Source organism: Mesoplodon mirus, assembly GCF_964341445.2.
Source record: "Mesoplodon mirus genome assembly, chromosome: 7".
NCBI lineage: Eukaryota > Metazoa > Chordata > Mammalia > Artiodactyla > Ziphiidae > Mesoplodon > Mesoplodon mirus.
Window position 1 is genome coordinate 122,828,483 of NC_138983.1, and position 26,848 is coordinate 122,855,330.

Here is a 26,848-nt window from a genome sequence, read left to right on the forward strand (position 1 = left end):
GTGGCTTGTGTACCCCCGACATACCACTTTTATTTGAAGAGTAACTTCTCCAGAAATTCCACTTCTGAGAGCGTGGGACTGGAAGTTCAGTTTTCACTTATTTTATCCCTTCTCTTTTCTTTTTGTCAGGATAAAGGAAAGATTCTGCTTTAAGGACTCTGAGACTAGCCATATGTGAATATACAACACAGTAACCATGGATGAAGCTTATATTAGATAAACACACTAGTTTTCAGATACTTCCCTCGAGTCAGGTGAGATATATACAGAATGGTGCAACTCGGACATGAGTTGTATTTCTGGACGGTGGTGCTTCTGGGGATACCTTCAAGGAGCGTGACCCTCACCCTGCAGCCCCTTCCAGGTTGTGTACATAACTGCTTCCTGTTGTAAAACAGCTGCCCTGGATTCAAATCTGCAACATTAAACACCTCACAAGTTAAACAGTTGGCTATTTACACAGCATAAGAAAATGTTACATACTTCCCTTCTTTCTGGCCTCCCCACAAAGAAATACCAAAGTGTTAAACCGCCCCCCGCCCCCCTCCCCCCTTTTCTGATGAGGACTTGGGGGTTAATCTTCAGCGTGGTGCCTGGGGATTTCACTGTGGGACTCCTGTCACTTGCAATGGTAGTCACACTGCTTCATTTCATGCGCACTCTATGCACCCCTCGACAGCCACAAGATCTGAAATTTGAAACTGAGGCCGTCTTTCTCAGAAAAAATCAGATTGCAAGAAAACGCCTAAACCACTCGGTGTTGGTCTGGGGCCTGTGTGTTTCTGCTTGTGTATATCTGAAAGGGAGAAAATGTCTTTCTCTTGAGTGCAAATGCCCCTTTCACAGACAACAGCATTAAAACATTATGCCCAACAGCTGACAGCCATGGTTGCTGTGTCTCACCCCGAAGCTTTGTTAGGAACCCCATAAAACCTGGCACACGGTTCGTGACACCAAGTGCAACGCTGTGCTTCTCCATAATAACCTCAGCCCTGCCGCCTGTCATTAAGGGACCTCTCTTATTAAGCATCTCTTTTTTAAATGGCTACCATCATCTGGTCCCAGTGTACATGAAATCCCATTATAATTATAAACACACTTCCCCATAGCATCCATTGCAGATTTCACCCACATTGCCTACCCCTCAGGGGATCTCTGCTCTAATAACAACTAAGGTTTGCTATGCGAGTTGACAACATTAGGTCCCAACACCATTTGCAAGATGTTGGGGAGAGAAAGAAAGAAGAAAAAAGCGTTCTCTTTCTCAATCACAAAGATCTTGGGGTCACAGTGACCCAAGGCCCCTCGGGCTAAAAGAAATAACCCCTCACCTTCTCCCTTTGAAATGTCACTCTCTGCCTTACAGAGGAGAAGGGCATACTTAGTACCTGGAAGAGATGCCCAGGCGTAAACATCACTAACCAGGTGTCCACGGGGGAAAAGGATGGCAATTATAATCCAAGAAGCCATATTTTTATTTGGTTTTCTGGGCTTCAACTAACCAGAACCCACACATCACCTGTTTATTTCCCCTTCTGTTGTTTGGAGGCGGCATGAAAGGAAGTGACATGGAAGAATTTAGTTAAAAAAAAAAAAGACAAACCTAAGAAAACTATCAACATATGTACTGAGGGCAAATTTGACTCTGCTTAGGTTTTTTTTTTTCTGGCCGAGCCTCGTGGCTTGCAGGATCTTAGTTCCCTCACCAGGGATCCAGGGATGGATTCCAGGCCCCCTGCAGTGGAAGCATGGAGTCCTAACCACTGGACTGCCAGGGAATTCCTGACTCTGCTTAGTTTTTTACATCATCTGTATCTATCTAGAAGATATCTCAGTGATGACCTTGCAACATTATAAGATACTTTGACTCCAAAAATGGACACAATAGGCTTGCTATGTCTTCTCCCCAAGTCACCAGTGGGTAAAGGTCTGAGAGTACATGTGACAACCTGGTGCATCTTCTGGTGGCAACCTGGAGTTCTCCATTGTGGAGGAGGCTACTTTTTTCCATTCAGGGGCTTCATTGCCTGCATCCCTCCCTCTAAATGCTTCATTCTTTCTCCATCACAAGGTTTTGAGAAATGCACAGTAGCTTCTTCTCCCCCAAAGGTAGGAGTCCTTGATTTTATTTATCATGATAGGAAAGTTTACCTTTCAATTTAAAAACTATTTTCCAACTAAGGAGCTGGAACAAAATGATTTGTAACATTTTCCTAACCCTCAAGCAGAATACTCAAAACAGCACAATCACCTTCTTCCTGGGCACCTACTTAATTGGAGTTTTACTGTAATTCAAAACTCCCTCCTCAACTTTTGCCTGAGGTTTTTTTTTTTGTTTTTTTTTTTAGGCCACGCCACACGGCTTGCAGGTTCCCCGACCAGGGAGCAAACATGCCCCCCCAAACACCGTAGTGGAAGTATGGAGTCCTAACCACTGGGCCGCCAGGGGACTACCTTGCCTGAGATTTTTGAGGAGGAAAGAAAGTGCAGAGATCCGGGCATCTAAGTCTGCTTACCTGGTGGCCTGATTCAATGGAGAACTGTTTGGTTCCCAGCTTGGCTGGCTGCTACAGAGACCTTGGCCTCTGTAGAGTAAGAGGAGAAGGGAAATTAAAAGCCCTTGTTTCCTTTTCTCCATCCCACTGGAGGCTGTATAATCTAGAAGTTAAGATCATTGAGTTTTGCAGTTGGAATGGTCTGATTTAAAGTCTCAGCTCTGATATTTAATAGCTCTACAGTCTTGGGTAAGGTACTTAACCTCTTTGAGCCCCAGGTTTCCCATCCACAGAAATGGGGGAAAGATGTACCTGCATTATGAGAGTTATGAGGATTAAATAAAACAATATAGGTAATGTGTTAAGATTCACAGTCAGTGCTCAGAATGAGGTATTATCCCCACTGTCTCTTTCCTGTAAGATCGCTTTAGACCTGCCATACCCTCCTCTTCCACAACCTGCGTACTGAAGGGCTGCTTCCAGCTGGAGGTATATGAGTAAAGGAGGAGATGAGGGAATAAGATTTAGCAATGGAATTCCACCCAAAGGTCAACTCATCTCTCCTTCTGTCTCCAAGATGACCTCTCTGTAAGACTGAAATCCTATTTTTAGGATCTGTCAAAACGAATGTCCCACCTCCTCTTACCACACCCTTCAGGAAACAAAGTAAAAAACAAAACCCAAAAACCCAAAAAATCTACTACAAATATATAAACATGAGAGAGCGAGCATTTTTCTGTTGTAATTTTCCATCCTGTGGGTTTAAGTGCTGCCGTATGAAATCTCTGAACTGTGGATTCTCATCAGCCTTCCGGGGGCCCAAGGACATAGCTTTTGGTGGGGGAGCTGCCGCCGCCTTATCTGGGCCCAATAAACCTTATCAAACTGCTGTGCAGCCAGCCTTCAGCGCTAAGTGGAAATGCATGGAGCTCCATGCTGGCACTCAGCCCATAGCCTTGCCTGCCTTCCTCCTATTTGTTACCTTCTCCACCTCTTAAATTCGGGCATTAATCTCTCTTTAACACTTACGAACAAGGGCTGGGCTTTGTAATGGGCTGAGTTTATGAAGCAAGGGAGATTTTCACATAGCGTGAATATGGCGTGGAGGTGGAGGGGGGCGGTCCAGGGCCATGGAGGGATGGTTCTTTCTTTCCCATTGTTTCCAGAGAGTCTCCCTTTCTCTGATTTGAGGATTAATAGGAGATTAGACCAGGGGTTAATTGTGTGCTTTTGCTACTGCACTCAGGAGGGGCCGGTAGGTGGATGTGGGCAGCGAAGCAGCAACCTTTAGCAGGTACCATCTAGGCAGAAGCGCAACAGTTTAACGATTCTTTCTTCTTTTCATTTCCCTGGTGAGGCTCTAGGACTGTCTTCTCTCCTTATATCTCTCTCCTCTTGCTCTCCTTGCAGACCAGTCCTTTCTTTTTTTAAAACTGAAGTATAGTTGATTTACAATATTGTATTAGTTTCAGGTGTACAGCGAAGTGATTCAGTTATACATATATGTATATTTAGATTTTTCCTATTATGGGTTATTACAAGATATTGACTGTAATCCCCTCTGCTACACAGTAAGTCCTTGCTGTTTATCAGATCAGTTCTTTCTTCTTTTTTATTTATTATTATTATTTTTTGTATTTGGCTGCGCCGCACTGCCCGTGGGATCTTAGTTCCCTGACCAGGGATCAAACCTGCATCTCCTGCATTGGAAGCGCAGAGTCTTAACCGCTCAACTACCAGACCAGTTCTTTCTTAACTTTCTTTAAATTCCTTTCCTCTTACAGACTGTAGACCTTAGCTAGAAAAATAGTCCTTTCATAGATTGCACTTTATTGTTAATCTAATACCCAGGGACTGGGTGTTCCCAGGCACCTGTTAGACGTTGCTGTATTCTCTTCTATCAGAGGATAACTAACTCCCTTCCTTCACTTTCAAGTGGCTTCTCACGGGTCTTCCTCTCTCCCATGACTCCTGCAGGTCTGAGCACTTTCCCTGCGAGCAGGAGACGGGCGATGTTTGCTGGGATGGAATCGCCTGTCTTTGGGACGAACCCCATTAGCAGCTCTTGTGAAACGTATCAGTTCTCATGTAAACTCCAGCCAACTGGCCTTGTGAGGCTGGAAGTGGCTTTTTGCCTCTAGTTGGCTTCTGCCACCTTCCATGACCCTTCAGTTCTTGGGGCCTGACTCTTGGTCTGGGGCAAGTGCCAGAGGCGCACAGCGGGATGCGATCATACGTGAGTCTTGCGGGAAACTTCTGAACCACCCCGCGTGTCAGGGACTGACGGAGGGGACTCAGGACTCAGTGCCTGAAGACCCACCCGGGTTGCTAAGACTGTACGACCTCCAGGGCTGACTGTCCGGAGACCCAGGGAGGGCGCTTTCCACCAAACCTTGACTGCCCTTAGCCGGCAGTCAAGGTTTGTGTCCAGAAGAGCGTTTCCCACCTCTTGTCTCCTACCTTTGCCAAGCTCCAGGGAAAGGGCAGAGAAGGGGCACTCTCCGCAGCCCGCGGAAGGGCACATTGCTTCTGCTTGCTCTACCCTGGGCTTACTGACCTCAACTCCACCCTCTTAAGTGGAGCGGCCGGCCGAGAGGAGGCACTTGGGGGGCCTGAAGCTTTTTCAAGCTTTCACTCGCCCTCTGAAGACTTTGCCCTGAACTGACTGACCGCAGTTCTCGGGAACTGTTTCCAGCCAGGTTCCGGGAGGGGGGCGGGGGGGGGGTGCGAAGCCCAGGAAATGCTCAAGACTGAGAGGGAGAAAAGTTTCCCTCGGGACTCGACCTTGGCCTCCAGGGGTCGTGACAGCTAAAATGGGGAGTCTCCCCTCGACCATAGATCCCCGCACACCCGCTGGCACCGGGTTCACCCGGGCCCGCGAACTCTGCACTTGGAGGCTAATCTGGATGCTCAGAAGGCCCGGAGTCACAAAAGGCCTGGGCTTGGGGCCCGGGAAAGCGACCTTTTACAACCGATGTCGGGGTACAGGGGATGCCGTCCGGAGCCCGGAGAAAAAGTTAAAGGAGAGATGACACGCACTGAATGGGGCAAACATTGGAGCCGGAGACCAAACTCCGCGTCTGGAGCAGCAGGGGAAAAGAAAACCCGTTTCCAGTGGAAATGAAAAAACTGGGGTTGCAGGTGGGGGCTGCTCCTCGCCCCTCGCCTCCACTGCCCCCACTAAGGGTTCCGAGTCCCTGGCACTCCTCTCCACGAGCTCCTTCTTTCCTCTCGGCTTGGCCGGTGAGCGGCGGCCGCCAGCGCCCCAGCAGCAGCTAGATGTCAGGCGAAGCCTGGAGCGCGACGCGCGGTGAAGAGAGGGGAGAAAAGGGGAGGGAAGGGAAGCGGAGGGAAGGGGAGGGGAGGGGAGGGGAGGGGAGGGGAGGGGAGGGGAGGGGAGGGGTGGGGCGGGGAGCGCGCGCCGGCTCGGCCAGTGCGGGGGGGTGGGCGGGCTGAGCCCGGGGACAGCGCGGGAGGGGTGGGGAGGGAGGAGGGAAGGGGGGCAGCTGTGGGCAGGGAGCCGGGCTCGGCCGCCAGCACTAAAGATGGAGAGGCGCCGGGGCCTCGTAGGGGAGGGGGCTCGGCGTTGACGTGGGACGCGGCGGAGGCGCCGCAGCCGGTGGTGATTTGCTAACCTCGCAGCACAGAGGAGTTGAGGGCGATGAGAGCGGGTACTGCGAACTGCCGGGCGATGCCGCCGCTGCCGCCGTGATACCGAGAGCAACAGTTCCCCAGCAACACCCCTCCCCGACACAGGCACACCCCCCCAAGAGGCACGCACACCCACCCCACGGCACCCGGCTCGGCAGTGGTGAGTGGGGGGCCGGGGAGGGGCCCACCGCCCAGCGATAGCAGCGCGCCGGGGCGCCCCGGGGCTGGAGAGGTCTGAAGGGCGCGCTCGCTTTGGCCACTCGGCCGCTGGGCTTGTGCCTTATTTTATTCGGCTTGTTCCCTTCCTGCTGCCGCAGCCGTCGCCAGCGGCGGTTGGGGGTCGGCTAGAAGGGGGAGCCCCGGCTGTCAGCTTGAGCGCAGCTGCCTCCCTAGCCCTTCCGCTCCAGGGTACGGTCGGGGTGAGAGGTGGGAGGCAGAGCGGTCTGCGGGGCCTGAGGGCGCAAGCAGAGGGTTGGGAATCAGGAGGCTTTGTACCACCAGGGGCCGGTGGAGGAGCCGGCAGCCGGTGGGTGCTCATATGTATGCCGACCGGTGCGCGGGCGCGAGATAGGGCTGTGGTTTATTTGTGTGTTTATTCGCCCATCGGCTGGGAAGCTAGAATCGGAGGATCCGAGGAGTGGATCTGGGTGCCAGGGGAGCAGGACTGGGAGTCACTTGGGTTTTGTTTCTCTTTGAAAAACCTGGTGGGCTCTTTTTTCTTGATTGGACTTAATCCCCCCGGTTTTGGAGGGAGGGGCTCCGTGGCGGAGCGCTGGAGTGTCTCCAGCGCTCCGGGCCCTCCTCGGCTCTCGGCTGGACCGGCCGTGGCGCCAGAGCTCGCTGTGCGCTCCCGGCCGCGCTCGGTGGGTGCTCGGCTCTGCACCTGATGCGTTCGGGATGCCTTTCCCACCCCGGCGCGCCGGCAGCTCGCTCGCACAGTCCCTGGAACACGCGCTCGAAATGCGCACTATCTCGCCGGCCCGCGGACCCACTGGGACGCACAGAGGCGCTCGGCACCGACTCGCTCGCCTGCTCCCCGGGACGCTAGCAACGTGCATGGGCCGGGCGCGCCGGCTGCTGGCGCCACCAGCTTGAGGCCGGGGACCTTGCCCGTCGCTCTCTGGGGTCATGGCCCAGGGTCGGAGAGGGAGGGCCCGCGGATCCCTTCTCGCTTTTCCTCCCACAACTCGCTGTCGGGCTTTTGTGCTTCCACTTCTCCGCGAGGCGGGTCCGCCTTCTCGCCGCTCTCGCCCAGGCGTCCGGCCCGCCCGGACTCTTGCCTTTCGTCCGGGTCTCTTTCGCTTTCCCTCTTCCCTAGCCCGGCTCCCTTTCTCTTCGCCGTCTGGCTTCCCCGGAAAAGTTGCTTCCCCAAGTTTGCTGAAGTCGTCTCCAAGCCTCCGTGGGGACGGCTGGGAACGGGGCGCGGGGTGGGGGGCAGTGTGAGAGCGCGATCGATCGCCGGAGCTCGAGCGGGTTAGCGCCGGCTTTCTCCCGCGCCGCGGGGCTGGGCGCTGCAGTCAGCGCCAGCCGGATCGCGGGCGCCGAGCCGCGGGTGGCGGGGACGGCTGACCAGGGCACCCTGATTTCCTTCAGGACCCACGGAGCTTGTTTTGGGGGAGATATTCGGGTAGCCCAGCTTACATTCTTCCGATTGCTCCCTCCTAGTTCTCTGAAACCACGAAGTCTGTAGGGAAGCGCATGGTGGCAAGGCGCGGGTGAATGGTCACCGCTCCCACCCCTTGCCCCACCCCCACCCCATGGCCTCAGTTCCCACCCCAGGGTGGGAGCAAAAGTGTCCTGATTAGTCGTCCTATTAACCCTTTCCGAGTAAGATTTGTGGCTCTGGAGCCAATAGGGTTCCTTTTGGGGGCGGAGGCCAGCAGTGTTCCAAGAGCGAGCAAAAGCCCTTGCTCTGCGTTGTTCCCAGTTCATTTCACTGCAATATTGGCCACAGCTAGGCAGAGGCTGGGAGGGACCTGGGCCTGTGAGGTCTTTCTGACACTCTTTAGACAGGTCTGTGAGTCTCAGAGCCCTGTTACCGATCCCAAACAGCGCTTTGGGAGAGTCCTTTGTCTCCAGCCCTGTTTTCCCTTCATATTCAATGTAACTCACATCATAGATGCTGGTGCCAATATCACTTCTCGCACCTCCAAGCCATTAACAGTATCACTTACTGCTCCGGGTTACAGGACTTGCCCACTCTTGGGAGCCTGTGGGGTACACTTGGAGTTCATGTTCCCAGCATGTGCACTCCTGGCTTTAGGGCTGCATGTTTCCTAGGACCTCTCTATAGGTCCTTCATGACCTAGCCTACATATTACAGATCCTCCTGACTACTGGGCACTTGTGGGCAGGGGATAAGTGTGCCATATTATATAAGTGTGCACATGTATTAACTCTCTCTCCCCTTCTGGCTGGTACGTGCACACACAGTCGAGATTTTGGATTACACACACAATCACTCTGAGGTGCCCATGGGCAGTGGGCAGAAGTGAGCCAAGCTAGTACATGGGTCATGTGTGTGTCTTTCTCTTAGTGCCTAAGGAGGTGGTCAGGGCATGGGTTCATCAATCCTGTGCAGCTCTGAGAAGAGTGGAAGGACAGAGGTCCAGGAAGGCATTGGCTGAGGGTGAGGAGGTGGGCTGGAGGAGGAGAACCTTGCCCTTAGATTTCTGTGGGCTGCGACTCTAGGCTGCTAGCCCCAGCTAGGCTGGGTTTTGCTCCCGGGGCTACCACTGGTGAGGCAGGATTTAGAAAAACTTTGTTTCCAAGATGAGGTTTGCTGCACAGGGTGTTGAGAGTGAAACTGAGTGCTTACACTGACTAGAGGAAGGGGTTAAATTCTTATTCTTTTAAATTAAGTGCTGGGCAACTTCTCATAATCAGTGTTGGCTTTGCATGGGAGCCCCCCACCCTCAGACTTAAAGAAAGCCCAAGACTCACAAGACTCTGTTGTAATTTTCATTTTACTTCATCTAACAGATGTCGTAGAGCAGTGAGTTAGGCATGTGCTGTAGCAGACCCTTCTCTTGACTCTCATCATCCCTGGGCCTGGAAGCCACTTCCCCTCCATTAAAATCTCCAAGACTGTCTTGCTGCAGGTTTGGGGGAGGTGCTAGTGTTTGAATTCTTACTTTTCGGGACACTAACTAATCTTCCTTTTGTTCTTGCATCTCTTTTGCCTCTTTCCCCCTCTTCCCCTTTAGCCCTGTCCACTGGCCCAGGAAACCCAGCCTGCCCTGCCACGCAGAGCCAGGAAGGAAAGAGAGCCTCATGCCTAAGCCTCGGGGAGCACCATGGATCTGACAAAGATGGGCATGATCCAGCTGCAGAACCCCAGCCACCCCACGGGGCTCCTTTGCAAGGCCAACCAGATGCGGCTGGCCGGGACGCTGTGTGATGTGGTCATCATGGTGGACAGCCAGGAGTTCCACGCCCACCGGACTGTGCTGGCCTGCACCAGCAAGATGTTTGAGATCCTCTTCCACCGCAATAGCCAGCACTATACTCTGGACTTCCTCTCTCCAAAGACCTTCCAGCAGATTCTGGAGTATGCATACACGGCCACGCTGCAGGCCAAGGCGGAGGACCTGGATGACCTGCTCTACGCAGCTGAGATCCTGGAGATCGAGTACCTGGAGGAGCAGTGCCTGAAGATCCTGGAGACCATCCAGGCCTCAGATGACAATGACACGGAGGCAACCATGGCGGACGGTGGGGCCGAGGAGGAAGAGGACCGGAAGGCTCGGTACCTCAAGAACATCTTCATCTCGAAGCATTCCAGCGAGGAGAGTGGCTACGCCAGCGTAGCTGCTCAGAGCCTCCCTGGGCCCATGGTGGACCAGAGCCCTTCCGTCTCCACCTCGTTTGGCCTTTCCGCCATGAGCCCCACCAAGGCGGCAGTGGACAGTTTGATGACCATAGGACAGTCTCTCTTGCAGGGGGCTCTTCAGCTGCCTGCCAGGCCTGAGGAGCCGACTCTGGCTGGGGTTGGGCGGCACCCTGCGGTGGCCGAGGTGAAGCCGGAGATGATGCAGGTGGATGAGGTGCCCGGCCAGGACAGCCCTGGGGCAGCCGAGTCTAGCGTCTCAGCCGGGTTGGGGGACAAGGTTGAGGAAAGGGGCAAGGAGGGACCCGGGACCCCAACTCGGAGCAGCGTCATCACCAGCGCTAGAGAGCTGCACTACGGACGTGAGGAGAGCGCCGAGCAGCTGCCGCCTCTGACCGAGGTTGGCCAGGGTCCCCCAGGCCGACCGGAGCCCCCCGCGCCCCCTGCTGAGAAACACCTGGGCATCTATTCCGTGCTGCCCAACCACAAGGCCGATGCCGTGTTGAGCATGCCGTCTTCGGTGACCTCGGGCCTCCATGTGCAGCCCACCCTGGCCGTCTCCATGGACTTCAGCACCTACGGGGGTCTGCTGCCCCAGGGCTTCATCCAGAGGGAGCTGTTCAGCAAGCTGGGGGAGCTGGCGGTGGGCATGAAGGCAGAGAGCCGCACTGTCGGGGAACAGTGCAGCGTCTGCGGGGTGGAGCTTCCTGACAACGAGGCCGTGGAGCAGCACAGGTAGGCCCCTCTGTACCCATCCCCCTGACCCTGAATTTCTGGCCTTGACCCTGCCTTCATACGCAGCCATTCCCGAGGCCTGGGGCCTGGCTCCTCTGTTGTCTTTGCTATTTGAGAAAAAACAACTTGTAGGGGGACACTTTTCAGGTGTGGCGAGGGGACCTCGGTCTTTCCTAAGCACTGGGGAACTTAGGCGCCCAGTTTCTTTTTTAAAAAATATGGTTTTATTTTATTGGTTTGTTTTTTTGGGGGCACGCTGTGCAGCCTAGAGAAATGGAAATAAAAACAAAAATAAACAAATGGGACCTAATGAAACTTAAAAGCTTTTGCACAGCAAAGGAAACCATAAGCAGCTTGCAGGATCTTACTTCCCCGACCAGGGACCGAACCCCACGCCCTCAGCAGTGAAAGTGCAGAGTCCTAGCCACTGGACTGCCAGGGCATTCCCTGTGCTATTTCCTCTCTTTTTTGCCTTTGGGCTCCCATTTTGCTTTTCCTGCTGTTGGGTCTGTTGTCCTTTGCCTGGGGTGACTCATCAAGTGGAGGGAGGGAGAAGTGGGGTGAGGAGGAAGGGCCCATGGCCTGGACCTGGCCACGTAGCCAGGTTTCAGGTACCTGAGTTCCCATGTGGTGGTTCCTGCCAAGGCAGCCTGTCTGCAGCTCTGGAGGATGGGAGGGGCTGGAGGCTGCTTAGATCACAAGAGCAGCTGCAGGTTCCAAACGTCATTCCTGGTGAACATTCATCACCAGGAACATTGCTTCCTCTCCCTTCTCGTTCTCTGTCCCTGTAAACACATTTCGAGGGAGTTGATTTAAATTCAAGGGGGAAGGATGGGTAGGAGACACATTGTTTTGCAGCGTGCAGCCTTATTCTTAACCCTCCCTTCTCACATTGAATTAAATACCACTTTGGGCCAGCATTGGCTTCCCTCTGGCTTCTGTTTCTTTCTCTGTGAAATAGCTTTCATGACATGCCTGGTTCAAGTGCTTTTCATGGAGTCATGTTTTTGTTACAGCAGTTTTTCCAGGTGGATGACGTTCTTACATAGGAAGGTACTAAGACCTTTTCCCAGGGTCATATAGACACTGAGGCAGAGTTGGATTCAGATTCAGGTCTTAACCCTCTTGGCTGCCTCTTGGAGTCATCAGTCCCGAAGAGGATCGTCTCTACAGAACAGAGGGTTTTGAAAATTGCTTATCAGAAGCGGAGTAAGCACAGAGGGAACCTGTAGTGAGTTTGGTGTTCATCTGCATCTGTCGTAAGGATATACCCATCACATTACCCTGGGTTCCTGGGTCGGGCGAATGGTGTCAAGAAGTCCAGTTTCTCTTGCCATCTGTGATAACATTTCCCTGCACACCCTCTTGCCTGCTGTTTTCCTGATCTTGGGTGGATTCTTCACTTTTGCCCTCTTCTACCCTCCCCCCATTCTTCTGTTGGCCATTCAGGAGGGGGTGTGAAGGAGAGGGGTTGGGGGCATGGAGGTGGAGGCATTTGGCGGTCATCTGATTACTCCAAGCTGAGGTGGAACCTGCTCCAACACCGCTTCATGGGGGGGCTCTGAGACTTACCTTGTGGAAAGTACTGCTGAGCTAAACATAGCTGATCCTTTTCCAGTCGGGTACGAAAAGTAACCGCCACTAAGGTGTGTCTTCGTGTTGCTTGTACTGCTCAGAAATAGACCGAGGTTGTGTTTGTTTTTGCTCAAACTTTCCTAAAGAGGAAACCCTCTCCCCAAACTTGACCAGATAGATGATCATCTTCTCCGGATGTGAATTATTTCAGTTATGTGCTATGAGAAATGGGGTACAGTGGAAAGTAATTAAAAATATTTATTTATTTGTGTATTTATTTGGCTGTGCTGGGTCTTAGTTGCGGCATGCGGGATCTTCAGTTGCAGCATGCGAACTCTTAGTTGTGGCATGTGGGATCTAGTTCCCTGATCAGGGGCTGAACCCAGGCCCCCTGCATTGGGAGCGTGGAGTCTTAGCCACTGGACCACCAGGGAAGTCCCAGGAAAGTAATTTTTTAAATTGAGGTATAATTGACATGTAACAGCTTCTGGTATACAATGTAATGATTTGATATTTGTATATTTTATGAAATGATCACTATGATAAGACGACTTAGTTAAAATCCATCACCGTACATAGGAATTTTTTTTCCTTGAGCACTTTTTTAAGATCTGCTCTCTTAGCAACTTTCATATATGTACTTCAGTATTGTTAACTGTAGTCATCATGTTGTGTGTTATATCCCCAGGGCTTATTTATTTTATAACTGGAAATTTGTACCTTTTGATTACCTTCACCCATTTCTCCCAGCCCCTGTTCCTTGGAAAGCAGGGTTTTTTTCTGGCTTCTTGTTGGGTCTTGCTTGCTTCTTTTTACCTGAGAGGGCTGCAAAAGCTATTACTCTCCCAGGGGTTCCAAGTTCCCATTCTGTGGGACCCTTGTTCCTCTGGGGAGAGGTGGAGGGCTGGCTGTGGTCCACCCCGTCAGAGCATGGGTGGCAGAACTAGCCATATAGAGCAGGGAGGGCTTGGCAACGTTACGTAGCCTTCTTTAGCCTCTTTAAAAGGCAGGTGGTCTGTAGGGTGGGATGCTGAATTAACGAAGTAACATCCAGAAATCCCTGGAGCTGTGACTGGCACTTAGTAACCAGGAGGGTGAGGAAGGGACCCTGAGACTTTCATCTCGCCTGGGTCTCATCTCTGCATCACCCCACCTGGCTCTGTGTTCTAGTGTGTAGTGTCCACAGCACTGCCATCTATGGGTTGAGTTGGCTGTGAGGCAGTGCTGAGGATATCCCCGCCCTTGTGAGCTTGTGATGGCAAGCCGCCAGTCCTGGCGTCCTTGGCATCACGCTGTGGGCTGCTGACACTGAGACTGTGCTTTTGACTGAGGGTGGAAAGTAGGCTGCTGCAGCCCAAGAAGCTGGAGCCTGGGGCTGTGCCCTGGATGGAGAGCTGTGAGGTCTCAGGAAGTCAAGGGTGGAGAGAATGTTCCCTGTGCACTCCGCCCTCGCTCTGACGGGCAGCCCCTGGCTCCTGATCAGGTGTGCTTTTTTTGGGGAGACTTTTCCTCTCTCCCTGTCTCTCAGACCTCCAGGATTAAGGTCTGAGAGACAAGCAGAGACTTCCCGATTTCCTACTGCTCTCTGTTCCTTCCCCCACATCACAAGTCCCAGCGTAGCACACACACAAAAAACAAGACAGAGCCATCGGGGTGGGAGATCTGATGTCAGGAGGCTGTGGAATTGGCTGTGAATATGACAGTGATGAACATGATGAAATAACAGGCTACAGGATTTATTTTACTTTGTTGTTAAGCCAGTAGGCTGGTAGGTAAAGGTTAGGTACTTGCTAGTTATCGTTGTCTTTCTTCTTGGTGTGGGGGGAGAAGGGCATGGAGAGGAAGGCAGGGGAGAGTGTTAGGAAGGGATGCAGGAAGGAGGGTTTGATTCCACAACAAACCATCAGTAGCTTTCCTCACGACTTGGTCCCAAGCTGGTGAGAGGGGAGCCTGCTGGCCCGACAGACAGTTTGAATGAAACTTTATAAAGTTGTGGTCCCTGCAGTGCATGGTGAGATGTAAAAGCAACGTCACATGTAGCCATGGATTGATGGAAAGCCCACAGAGATGCTCTCTGGGTAAATCACACAGGGCTTACCTGCCTAAAGGATCCAGAAGGCAGTCAGAACAATCAGAAGTCCTGCTAGATGAGCAGATCTATCCAGGCAGATGCAGGAGTAAGTGCTGGACCCTAAAACCATCCCAGCGGGCCTATGTTACAGAGGGTAGTGTCTGAGGGAGGGAGGGTCACACCAGGAAGATTGGACTCTCCTTCCCTAGACTCAGTCTCTGTTCTGTCTCTCTCTCCCTGAAAGGCTGGGCCTGTTCTGCATGGAGCCTTGTCTGGATCTGATCTAGGGACCGGCTCTACCAGGCCAGGTGCACCTTCTCCTTCTTAGAGTTATATACATGTGATAAGATCACGGGGATCTGTGGTTGACTTAAGTGTCAACACAGCCCTCATGGTCCTCAGTCTCCCCAGGCTCATATAGCTTGGGCTTAATATGTTTCTGAATTTAGTGCTGCAGAATCAGAGTGGGATCTGCTTTCCCAGGAGCCTCTGGATCTTTTACAGACAAGCCCTTGGATCAGCTACAGTGTGTATCCTGCACATACACAGTAGGAACTCTTGCCTGGTTCTTGCAGGGATGCTCAGGAACCACGTGGGTGGGCTCAGCCTGCCTCCCCAACTCAGGTGTGCAGCCCTTCTCAGAGGCTTCCCAGGGCCAGCCCTAGGGTGCATGAGCCGCATTGCTGAGATGTCAGGGTTCTGCCTGGCCCTTTGCCTTGACCTCTTTCAGGTGGCCAGCTGCTCGGTTTTCAGTGGTTGACCATGTAGAGGATCAATAGCCGTTGAGCCACTCGGGGAATTTAGAAGCTACCCTGAACTCTTGGTCCTCTCTCATCATTCTGCCAGCTTTAGGCACCTCTGAGGTCAAATGAGATTCTATTTGGAAAAGAGTATGCAGTGGGATAATGATAGCAACAGCAGGAATATTAATAATGCCTCTTATTGGTGGTTCTACTTTTTCCTTTGCAAAGCAGCTTTCATGACCTTATCTCTCTTAACCTCACAGCCTCCCCTCAGGGGGTGCAGGTCCCTCATTCCATATCTGTGTTGATGTAGTCTGAAAAGCTCTGAAAGCTAAAAGGCTTTGTGTAAGTTTGCAGCAAACTCATTTAGTAGCAAAACCTGATCTGAACTGATGTGAGGCTATATTTATCCTGCCTATTTTGAATATTCATATGTTTTGCGGCAAAAATATTAATGTGTTTGATTACAGAGTGCTTCCCTGGACTCCTCTGGGACTGGTGAACATTACAGTCCCCATAGTTCCTTTCTAAAATCTGAACAGTTTGGATTTCTGAAGCCCCCAAGGGTTTTGGGTAAGGGATTGTCACCGTTATCAGCCCCAACTTACAGATGAGGAAAATGAGCTTTGAGTGAGTGACATGCCCAAGGTCACATAGCTATAAATGGCTAGAGCCAGGAGCTCGGCTTGCCTTCTAATTCACAGTCCTGGGTGCTCCGCCATATAAGGCCATATAAGCACATGGCATTGCTCTTCTGGGTCAGATCCATCTGACCTAGTCTTTGGGTGCCAACACCATCCCTAAGATACCACCGTTGGAGGCTACAGCTCTGTTCCTTGACGTCAATCCTAAAGGTCAGGTGGAGCCCAACTTCTCTTAATAGCTATTTATGGCTGCTCTGTCATTCACAGATTTTCCCAAATCCTTTCTGAAACCATTTCTATTTCCAGGAAGTATCCTTTTGGGGCATGATGAATGACTTAAGTTTATAAGCTCGTGGGCTTCTGGAAATCTAGTCTGTTGGAGAGGTCACTGGTCGTGAAGAGAAGAAGATGGCTTTGTGATGGTGTGTCCTGCCATTTTGGAGGTGGGGCCTCTACACTCAGCTCTGTATTTTTTGTTTTTCAGCTCTGTCACCGTTGTCGGTCTCTTTTTCATCGTGAGCTTATTTAACTTCTTCGTTTGTAAAACCAGGCACTTGGATGAGCTATTTCTGGATCGTTGAACTCTTAAAAAAGTTCTCCTTTTGCCCCTTCTGCACTCACTTATATCTTCATGAAGCCCTTTTGGTTAATTGGATTTTGCTCTGGTTTGGCAGTCAGCCACCTAAAATAGGGGGTCAGTTTGATTTGATTTTGTCCGCTCTGACTTGGTTTTTTAATACTTTAACCTGCTTAGGGTTACTGAGTCGTCTGGGATCTAGACCGAACTCTTGGAAATTTTGAAGATGAGTTCTTTTATTTTCTTTCTAATGGAAAAAAGTTCCCTGCTCTTTCATCTCGGTGAGAAGTCGCATTTTAATTTGCTGTCACTATTGGTTAGAGCTGCTAATTGCTGGAAGGAAAGGGGAAGAAAGCTTTAGTTCAGCAATACTTTTCCCTCCTGCTTGTTCTAGGAAAACTATTTGTGAATCGTTAAAATAGTGATTATCCTAAACTGTGAAAATCAAAACTCCATTCACAACTCTGATTTCTTGCTAATTCAGGGGAAAAACATTTCCTGTTATTTTAATTTTTAAAAATTAATGACTTTAAAACAAGTCCAACTGAAGGCCCACGTGTGAGACATAAAAGTCTTGCTAAATGAATACACGCATGCCTCAATTTGCCCACTGGAGGGTTCTGGAATTTTCCACGTTAAGTAAAGGTGTTCTTAGTCAAGTTCTGTTTTGGTGGCTTTAGGTGAAAAGCCTGACTCGGTGGTAGTTATTTTGTTAGAAAGGAAAATTTATCGTGGCATCCCCTCTCCCCCACCTCCAACCCCATGTTTTTCCCATAGTAAATGGGCATTTTGAGCAAATTAGACTATCTGGGTCAGAATCCCGATTTCACCACTTACCAGCGGTGTGACTATGGTTACATGACTTAAACTCTCTGTGCCTGTTTGCTCCGTCTATAAAATGGGAATAATAACAGTACCTACTCACTGGGTTGTTACAGGAATTAATCAGTAAATATTTGTCGCGTGCAAGGAAGGATGGCAGAAAGTCAATGTTTGCTGTTGTATTTTTGCTGCCACTGTTGGTGTGAAGCTGGCAGCGCAGGGTAAAATTTGTGTTCGTGTTGGTTCAGGTCCTGCTTTCCCCCAGAGCTGTCAGTTTATCCAGCACCTAAGAACCGCTGCCTCTGGCTCCGTGTGTTTGGAGCTGATTCACAGTGAGCACCTGCATTTTCCCCCAAAAGCTGATCTTTGGTAGCACGGTGGCCAGGGTACTCTTTGTCCCATTGACCTGAAGCCTGATGAGTCATTCCAGCCCTCATTTAAATTTAGCTAGGCAGCACTCCACGGTCATCAGTTCCAAATGCTGAGGCGGCTCACTGATGCAGTGTCCTATTGCCTGTGCACGTGGTCAGGCCAGCAAATCACCGTGGTCGGGGCAGAGACGGAGGAGAGTACAAACACCTTCTCACCCAGAGAAGTCTGAGCTTGTGGATGCGGCGTGTTCCAGAACCCCTGTCCTTTCCCACCCCATAGTGCAGGATGCTTCTGAGGGAGGATTCAGCAAACGTCGCTTTGAGTGCTTGATACGTGTCAGGTTCTGTGCTAAGTGTATTCATAGTCAGAATCTTCTCAAACCCTCCAGCTGCCCTGTAGGGTGGATATTCATTTCCCATTCCCTGATGGGCAGAGGGAAGCCCGAGAGGTTAATGGACTGGTCCCTGGTAAGTCGGTGAAGGGTGGCACCAGGGTTTGTGCCCAGGTCTTCTGGCTTCATGTTCATGGTTCTTTCCATAATGTCCTGCTTGGATTTTCAGCCCCTGATGGAGTCAAAGGGAAGGAGGGACACAGGAAGGACCAACTCATGTTCCCTGCAGCTGCTGACCAGGAGGCTCATCGCTTGGCCAGTTCTGGCCTCCTGGCTTCCTCCGGTGGCTTGAAAGGAGGGAGGGAGAGTGCGGCTTACCTCGAAGGGTTTGTGTCTTTGGGGGCTGGGGCCACATGGGTCCATCATCTCTTACAGACATACAGAGAGACAGACCAGCTTCCAGTGATAGAGGCCTTTTATGCTGACTCCAAAAACAGAAAAAGGGAGAGAAAAAAAAAACCCATTTACAAAAATAAAAATTCCATGCCGTTAATTTCATGCCAGCATAATCAGAAATTCCCCTTTCTACTGTTTCCCCTTAAAAGCCCCCGTGTCCTTATTATGCTGGCTCAGTCTGGAAAAACTCTGGTTGGGTTTTGACTACATGAGGCTTATCTCTGCAGCTGCAAAGAGGGGATCCGGTACTTTATCGTCAGCACGGAAACTTCGGCTAAGAACTCGCAGAAACCTGCTTCATTCCATATTCCTAGCTCACTTTCGGTTCTTGTCCTCAAGACCTGATTTTCTTGAGCAGGAAAAGATTGTGTTCAGCTTTGCAGTAGGAAGAATCCAGGCTAGGTAAGAGAAAGAACTTCCTGAAACAGTGGGGCCTTACTGGCGAAATTATTAGAAGATGTAGTCACAGAAATTTTGGTGGGCAGAGGAGTGTGTGCCAGTTGGAAGTGGTGTTTAGAGGTCTCCCCTCTTCAGGGCCATCTAGATCCCCCCAGGTGATAAGTAAGGACATATACACCAGGCATGCTAAGAATGAGACCCACACCATCACCCCTGTCTTTGCAGGGGGCAAGGTGTATAGGGCAGAGGCACAAAGACCCATCTCAGGTAGACTTGGGTTTGAATGCTAACGCCTCACTGTGATTTTGGGCAGATGGCTTCACCTGTCTGAACCCTCAGGCTCCTTTTCAGTGAAGTGAGGTTAGCGCCTTACCTCTCAATGTGATTCAACCATGTTAAATGAGGTACCATGTAACATAAAGCACACAGCAGGGACTCACACGTGAGGCCGCCTCCCTTGCTTCCCGCTTCTCTTGTGACCTGGCCTGACAAGGGAACCTCTCACTCCAAGCCCCAAGCCACCCTCGCCTGGCACTGGTCTCTAAGTGGATTAGGTGAACGTTGTAATCTTAATGCCATTAGGCCTGCTGGCACAACTCTCCTTGCCATAGTGAGAAGCAGATGTGGCCGACCGTAATGGCCTTCGGTGATCCATCAGGCCCGGAGCGCTGGGGGAGAAACATCATGAGTGTTAATTTGGGGGAGTCTTTTATGGTAGCTGGGGGAAGAGTGGAGGGATTGTTTGAAATGTATTTATTTAGGCCGTTCAGCAGGTTAGATGCTGCCGGGGGTCTACCGTAGCTAAAGCCCCCTCCTCCTCCCGCCCTCCTCTTTAAAGAAGGCCCCTTCCCAGCCCTGAAGCCCAGGCCTGATTACTTCCAGAGTTGGAGAGACAACTTAGCAGGCTCTTGTTTCTTGCCGATGTACCTTATTAGTAGCACCTGGCATCATAACCCACTAATGGGAACCAGCGCTCTCCTCCTGCGTGGCCAGTGACAAGTAGCCCTGTCAGCCGGAGCTCGCCATGCGAGGAAGTTCCTATTAGCTTTATGGTCAGGAGAACTTGTCCTGTTCAGGAAATGAATGCTGCCGCTAAAGGTCCGCGGCCCTGACCCTGGCAGCATAACCTGTGCGGGCCGGGGAGACCCCGCTCAGGATGCTTGGGATTTCAGCCTCTCTCTGGTTCTTGTCATATGTAAAGAGGGAATCACTGTGGTATGTTGCAGCCTTGAACTTTTGATTTATTCACCGAGAACGACTTAACCATTTCCATGCCTGGACGGCTGTGTGGTGACGGAGCTGAGGGTGTGTGCGTAGGTGTCTGGGGCAGAGGATGGAGCCCCTCCTGCTGGCCGGGGTCGTCTGTGGGATTCAGGGGAGGATGCTTTGCATGCTTTTGCCTTCCCGGAGTGTCTGGATGTCGTGAGGGAGGTTGTTGCCTGCAGAACGGTGGGAAGCTGGGAGGCGTCGCGTCTGCAGTGGAACCTGGGTTTGAATTTATCCTCTGCCTGTTTGGAGCTCCGCGGTAGAAACCTACCCACCTGCTTCCTCATTGCGAGGAAGTCAATCTCATACGTGCTGCCATGATGTTGTTCATAGGACGGTGCACACGGGACACCCAGGGCCGTGCACGTGGCATGGTCTCAGGGCACAGTGTTGGAAAGGATGTGCGTTTCCTTTATTCTCATCATAAAATGGTTTTTTAAATGGAAGAGAATGGCAGAGCACATTTTTTCCTTTTCGCCCATCAAGACCATTTTCCCCCTCATCACAGCCTAGAATCTTTACGGAAAGACTACTTACTTAGGTGGCTGCTGCTTCTGTATTTTTCAGCCCGTGAGTAATGTTGCTAAATGTGATTTTCATGGAAAATAGCAGCGTTTGACCTCATCCTTGGGGGGACTTGGGCCTGACTTTTTGAGGAGAGACGTCTGTGTGTTGTCTGGCAAAAGGATGCATCACGTTTGCTGCTGTTGCTGCCGCTGCCTGTTTTAAAGGCCCCTGGTGACAAAGGAGTGAACTACACCGAGTGTCGCCAAGAAAGGGTGGGCCTGTACCGGGTGGGCTTGGACAGGACACCTCCTGAAGGAACTTCAAAACAAAGCTGCCCCTCTGTCTCTGGCATTTATGGCATCGTTGACAGTAGTTCAAGGAGAAGTAAAAATAAGTTCCTACCGACTACGGGGATGGGGGCAAAGAGTAAAGGAGAGACGTGGTCAGCGGTGGCGGCAGCTGGACCTGGAGTCTTGGGGAATGGGACCCTGGCTCATCGCTGGGCACATACACACCCTCAGGAGGTACTTCTCACCCGCTCAGCCCTCTCTGCGTCCTTTCAAATAAACAGCAGCTCCTGCCCCTCTGCGAGCAGGTGAAAGCTGCTTCGAGGGCGTTCACAGAGTAGGGATTGGCTGCACAAGTGAAATCGTGACAGTTGTCCCCTCGATGCTCTGCTAAATTAAGGATCCGCTAACATTTCTGAGTCTACCTCCCTATATACCCCACCCCCGTCCCCTTGGCAGAAGGGATAAAGACGGCACCTAAAAACAATGTGAAGCCGCTGCTAAATCGAGTGACTCTAAAAACATTTTTCTTTCCTTGAAGTTGAACGTGGAAAACCAGGGCTGGACTCGCAAGCACTGCAGACCCGTTTAGGGCCCAGTGCTGGCCCCTTCCTCAATTCCTAGCACAATGGTTTTCATTGCCACCGCTCCCCCCTCCCTCCCCCCTTCATAATTATCCACTATTTTACTTTTTGTGTCCTGACAGCTACAGAGTGGGTTTTGTTTTTTGAGCTGAGTAGCTGCTAAATATTCCCCAGCAGCCAGATTCAATGGCTCGAGGGGGGGATAGGCCAAACCTTGGCATCCCCTGTTGCAAAAGTGAAAAATATTTCTGTTTGCAGTTAATTTTAGTGGCAAGCAGATCATGTTAACTGGATGTAATTGCTTCCAGATATGGCGGAGGGTTTTGTGTGTTGAGATGAAGGGTCTGGTAAGTGCTTACTTCCTGTGTAAATTAGCCTATTCCATTCAGGCTTTCATTCTGGCCAGCCCTGGATTCTGTCATTCTCCCATTTTCCCCCTCCCCAGCCCGCAGCCTGGTGTGAGAAGCAGCTTGCTCCGTCCGCCCCGTCCGAGTGCAATTCTTTTGTCACTTAGAGCCACTCGCCTCTTGGTGCTTGATGTGAATTTGCCCTTAAAATAATGAGAAGGATTTGAAAAGATGCCACCTGGACCCACTTCTTGCTGGGCAGAGGCAGGTCTGCAGAGTCCAGGGGCAGCTCGTATCTCCTGGTCATGTGGATGGGGTCTCAGAACCCAGAACTCCTGGTTTTCCTTGGATTTTTTCCCCTGCTGCTCTCTGACCCCTACTCCCACCTTGGAGAATACCTTTTTCTCCCTTTCTGAACAAAGCACATTCCAGTGGGTCTGAATCCCAGGAAAATGAAACGGCTGTTGCGAGGAGGAGAAGCTTGTGGCCACAGAGAGTTCTATTAGTCAGATACGAAGCCACCACTCTTGCAGAGCAGGTTGGACCAACGCACACACCTGCCTCTTCCTGCAGAAAGGGAGAGGCAAATCCACCCAGGGAATCTTCTCCAGGTTCCTGTGGGTTTCCAGGGTTGGAACCGAGGAAAAGTGTTCAGATACGAGTTCTCCTAAATTCCGAGTTTGTTCTGTGGCCAGTCCCCCATTCTTAGTGCTATTTGCATAAGAGATTGCTGTTTATCTTCCTATATCAACTCCACTGATAACCCCTGTGGTCTGTTTAACCATCTATGAGGAGTAGATTACTTGATAAATGCCAGGTTTTCCAATATGCAAAGATAAACTGTTGGGGTCAGGGTGAGGGGTGGTATTCGGAAGGAGAGACCAGGTGGGGGGCCAGGACCCTCTTTCAGATTGGGGTGGAGATGTGTGAAGGTACCTGATGGCAGAAAACAGGTATCTTGTAAAACACAGCAGCTGCATGTATCACCCAGTTTTTCAGCTTCCTGCCCTCCCCTACTTTTCTCCCCCTTCGTGTGGACACGCAGCCTCTGCGAACATTTCGCTGAGTGGGCTGTCCACGCCTGTGTTCATACAAGGGGGAAAAGGGCGTAGGCAATCTTTGCCTCTTCAGTTCCTGCTGTTTTCTCCCTTAATCCTCTCCCACTCCCACAGGTTGTTGGCCGATAAGTAATGTGTGCTTACAAAAAATATGTAAATCTGAAATCTTAAATGGGTGGACTTTTCCCACCTGCCCTGAATTTGCTTCTTTAAGCAGAGCGCCGGGTTCCGGAAGAAGCTAGGTGAAAAGAAAACTTCTGACCCCATCACCTAGTCAATAAGCTGTCTGAGAATCAAACAAAAGAGTTTGGACTGGCTGCTAAAGCTAGGAACCCAACTGATAGCTTTGTTTTGATGTCCTTGTAATGTTTGCAGATCACGGAGGGTGCTATTTAGAGCAGGGGGTATCTACCAAGACAGACTTACTGGGAAGTTGAAACAGTGAGCCCAAAGTCCGGGAGATGCTAAAGATACTGAAATACAGCCCGGGAATTGGGGTGGGGATGACGGTTCCTCACGTGAGGGAAGAGGCTCTCTGGGATGTTACGGAGGTTTCCAGGGACGGTGTGCAGTGATGGAAGAGCGCAGGCTTCAGAGTGAGGCATCCTGGATGAAAACCCAGGCCCCAGAATTTACTAACTGCATACCTTGAACAAGTTACTTGGCCTTTCTGAGCCCTCATTTCCTCGTTCCGTAAAAAAATACGTGGCTAATACCTTTTAGGTGGTTATGTGAATAAAATATGTATAAAGAGGGAATTCCCTGGTGGTGCAGTGGTTGCCACTGGACGCTCTCACTGCTGTGGGCCCGGGTTCGATCCCTGGTCAGGGAACTAAGATCTCACAAGCCATGAGGTGCGGCCAAAAAAAAAAAAAAAATTATAAAGTGCATAACACAGTGAAGGTACTTTGCAAACGGGCACTACTGAGCTTCTGAACCTGCTCTTTTGGCTCAGGGAAGCAACTATGAAAGGAACCAGTGAAATCTTTTGTTTTGGGCACTGCTAAACTGAGGATAGTACTGACCCTGTGCTAGCAGCCAGCAGGTGAAATAATAGGTGAATAAGTTGAGTGCATTGTGAATATAAAGGTCTCCATTTGTGAAGTGTTACTGCCGTTCTAAAGAAGCCTTCGTATCTAATGAGTGATCACTTAATCCTGTGATGGGGCCACGGCCCCAAGCACTTTCGAAATCTTTCGGAATCCTTTCGAAAGTCTGTGCTACATTTTTTTTTTTTTTGTGTGGTACGCGGGCCTCTCACTGCTGTGGTCTCTTCCGTTGCAGAGCACAGGCTCTGGACGCGCAGGCTCAGCGGCCATGGCTCACGGGCTCAGCCGCTCCGCGGCATGTGGGATCCTCCCGGACCGGGGCATGAACCTGTGTCCCCTGCATCGGCAGGCGGACTCTCAACCACTGTGCCACAAGGGAAGCCCCATGTGCTACATTCTTCTGCCTTGTGCTTTGGGAGGGTAGATTTGACTTTTGGAAATGGTCAAAGTAATTCCGTGACAAATCTGGTGAATATAGTGTGTGATGACATTGGTGGCCGTGGGCTGACTCTGAAGGTAGATTTTTGGAAAGAGTGTGTAGAGAGGGCTTGTCAGCTCAGCCCCGGGGGTGCCTGTTGACCTTACTTCTTTGGGTGGGAGGTGAACAAGGCCAAGGGGCTTGTGATTTCCAACCGCTGTCCCAGAAGGAGTCGCCGCCACTGATCCCCCCACCCCCCACCCCTGGGCCTGGGGCGGACTCCTCTCATGGCTGGTGTGTTTCTGCATTTGTGGTTTGGCCTCCTGTGAGTTTGGGCTCCCGAGAGGCACTTCTGGTGTTAAAAAATCTAGACCACCACGTGTCAGTGTTACTTGGAGTCAGGAAGGAGGATCGAGTGCTGACACATACCCTCCAAGGGGGTAGGCACAGGAGGCTTGCGGGCCTGAATGTGAATCCCGACTTTATCTCTTGGGAAGGCTCTGGCAGGTGAAAGGAGCTTGTGTGTTAGAATCCTCGCCTGGTACCCGGCACATCCTCAGCGTGATTAGTCCCCTTTTCTAACAACCTTACTTGTCCTGAACACCTGGAGGGTGGAGGGAGGAATATTTGTCTTTCCTCTCCGTGGGAACCACCCCTGGGCTGTCAGTTGAGCTCAGATTCACCTTGGGATTGTCCAGTCTGGATCTTTGGTGACCTGGCTGAGCAGGGGCACGGTGCTTAGGCTCTCTCTCCCTCTCTCTCCTCACTCTCTGCATTATTTATAGTAAACCATATTAGAACCGAGTGTTAAAGTGGAAGGATGAGTCATTCTATTGAAACCATTGATGGCATAAATAAAAGCGAAGTGCTTACTATGTGTTTTGCCCAGTATTCAAGGCCAGGTTGTGCTAATTTGAATGCTCCCAAACTGGATCTGTGAAAGAATACATATGTGGGAAAAAATTCAGGTCTAACCAGAGGGAAGTTAGTTATTGAAAATCCATTTTCGGTATCTGCTTTCTCCCTTCTATTTACTTCCGATCCATATTCAGATCCTGGCTGTCATGCTTCCTAATGAGATGGACTGGCTTATTCACTCCCTGGGGTTTGTTTATTTTGGGAAGGTTGAGGAATAGTGCAAGGGGGGGATTCTGCGTGCCCCCGACTTCATCCGTCTTCTCATCACCTGTTGAGGGAAAGCACTCAGAGCTCTCCACCTGCTTTGCAGCTGTGGGTTCTCAAGGTGACCAAGAATCATAAACTGTTAGAGCTGGAAGAGCCCATAAAATTGTTTATTTCAACATGCTCATTTAGGGTGGGATAAGTGGAGGCCCAGAGAGGCTCTGTGATTCGCCCAAGGTCACACAGCAAATTAGTAAGGACTAGAACCATATCTCTCATTCCCTGCCTACATTCCTTCACAAACCTCCCTGTGACTGCCCAGGTCTGCTCCCCGCTTCCACCAAGGAGGAGATAAGAATAGAGTCTGACTTGAGAGCAGTCTCAGATCTTTGGATATGCTGGGTGGATTTTGGCATGGTGACGGGCCTCGTGGGGTACTTGTTAACCAACCTCTGTACTGCTCAGCCTCAGTGGACTGATGTGCACTGAGTCCTTTAGTTTTACCGGCAGTGCACTGCTGGGGGTTTAAGTATTCATAAGACCTGGGACTTGCCCTTGAGGAGCTTATAATTTGAGCAGAGAGGAGCTAATACTTAAAATGTATATGTGTATGTTGATACCTGTGAGAGAAAGTAGAAAATGGAAAGATTATGTGAGATATACAGAAAAAACCCAAGGCAATTCAGAGATGAAGTGCCTTCCACCTAGAGGGATTCATTTTTTAAAATATTTTTTTATTTATCAATTTTATTTTTTTGGCTGAATCGGGTCTTAGCTGCGCCACTCGGGATCTTCACTGAGGCATGTGGGATTTTTCGTTGTGGTGGGTCGGCTCCAGAGTGCGCAGGCTCTGTAGTTGAGGCACGCGGGCTTAGTTGCTGCACAGCATGTGGGATCTTAGTTCCTGGACCAGGGCTTGAACCCGTGTCCCCTGCATTGGAAGGCAGATTCTTAACCCCTGGACCACCAGGGAAGTCCCTCATTTTTAATTTGAAAGAATTTGTTGAACACTTACTGTGTGGTGGCCATCAGGTTAGGCCCTGGGAATTCAGTGGGGAGTAAGAGAAAAACAGAGCCTCTGGCCTTGTGGGGCTTTCTGGATGGGGGAGAGGGAGATATAGCTAGCGTTTCTGTCGTTGCAATTGTGATAAATGCTAGGATCCTGGGTAATATAACTTCCTTTGGCTGGAATGAGGGTGATTAATACTGGAATGGTAGGTTGGGGTCAGATGCAAGTGCCAAGAAAATGCCAGACCAGGGGAGGGGACAAGGCAGGGTGGAGGGGTGACGAGAATGTGGGCAGACCTGAGGGCAGATTTTCATGCTGCCACTTGCAAACTCTGATCTTGGCCACATGCCTGAAACACTGTGCACCGTGGTTTCCTCATCCCTACGGTGGGGTTATCATGTGGGATATCACGGGGGCTAGCCTGAGGATTTCAGATAATGCAGTTAACACATTCTGCACGGTGCCTGGAACAAGGTAGTTGCTCAATGAGTATAACTGTTG

At 50.9% G+C, this 26,848-nt stretch overlaps 1 protein-coding gene across 7 annotated transcripts in view; it reads left to right on the top strand.

The window, feature by feature from the left end:
• The first annotated feature begins 4,709 nt into the window (after window positions 1-4,709).
• The window catches only part of ZBTB16 (zinc finger and BTB domain containing 16), a 194,794-nt gene continuing 172,655 nt past the window's right edge, over window positions 4,710-26,848 (top strand). For 2 of the 7 annotated variants that reach the window (XM_082626370.1, XM_082626376.1), the window contains exons 1-2: window positions 6,057-6,306; window positions 9,353-10,710. In XM_082626370.1, coding sequence (XP_082482496.1) covers window positions 9,443-10,710 — 1,268 coding nt within the window. In that variant the 5' untranslated portion in view covers window positions 6,057-6,306; window positions 9,353-9,442. The other 5 variants (XM_082626375.1, XM_082626374.1, XM_082626372.1 and 2 more) reach the window with 5 other exon arrangements.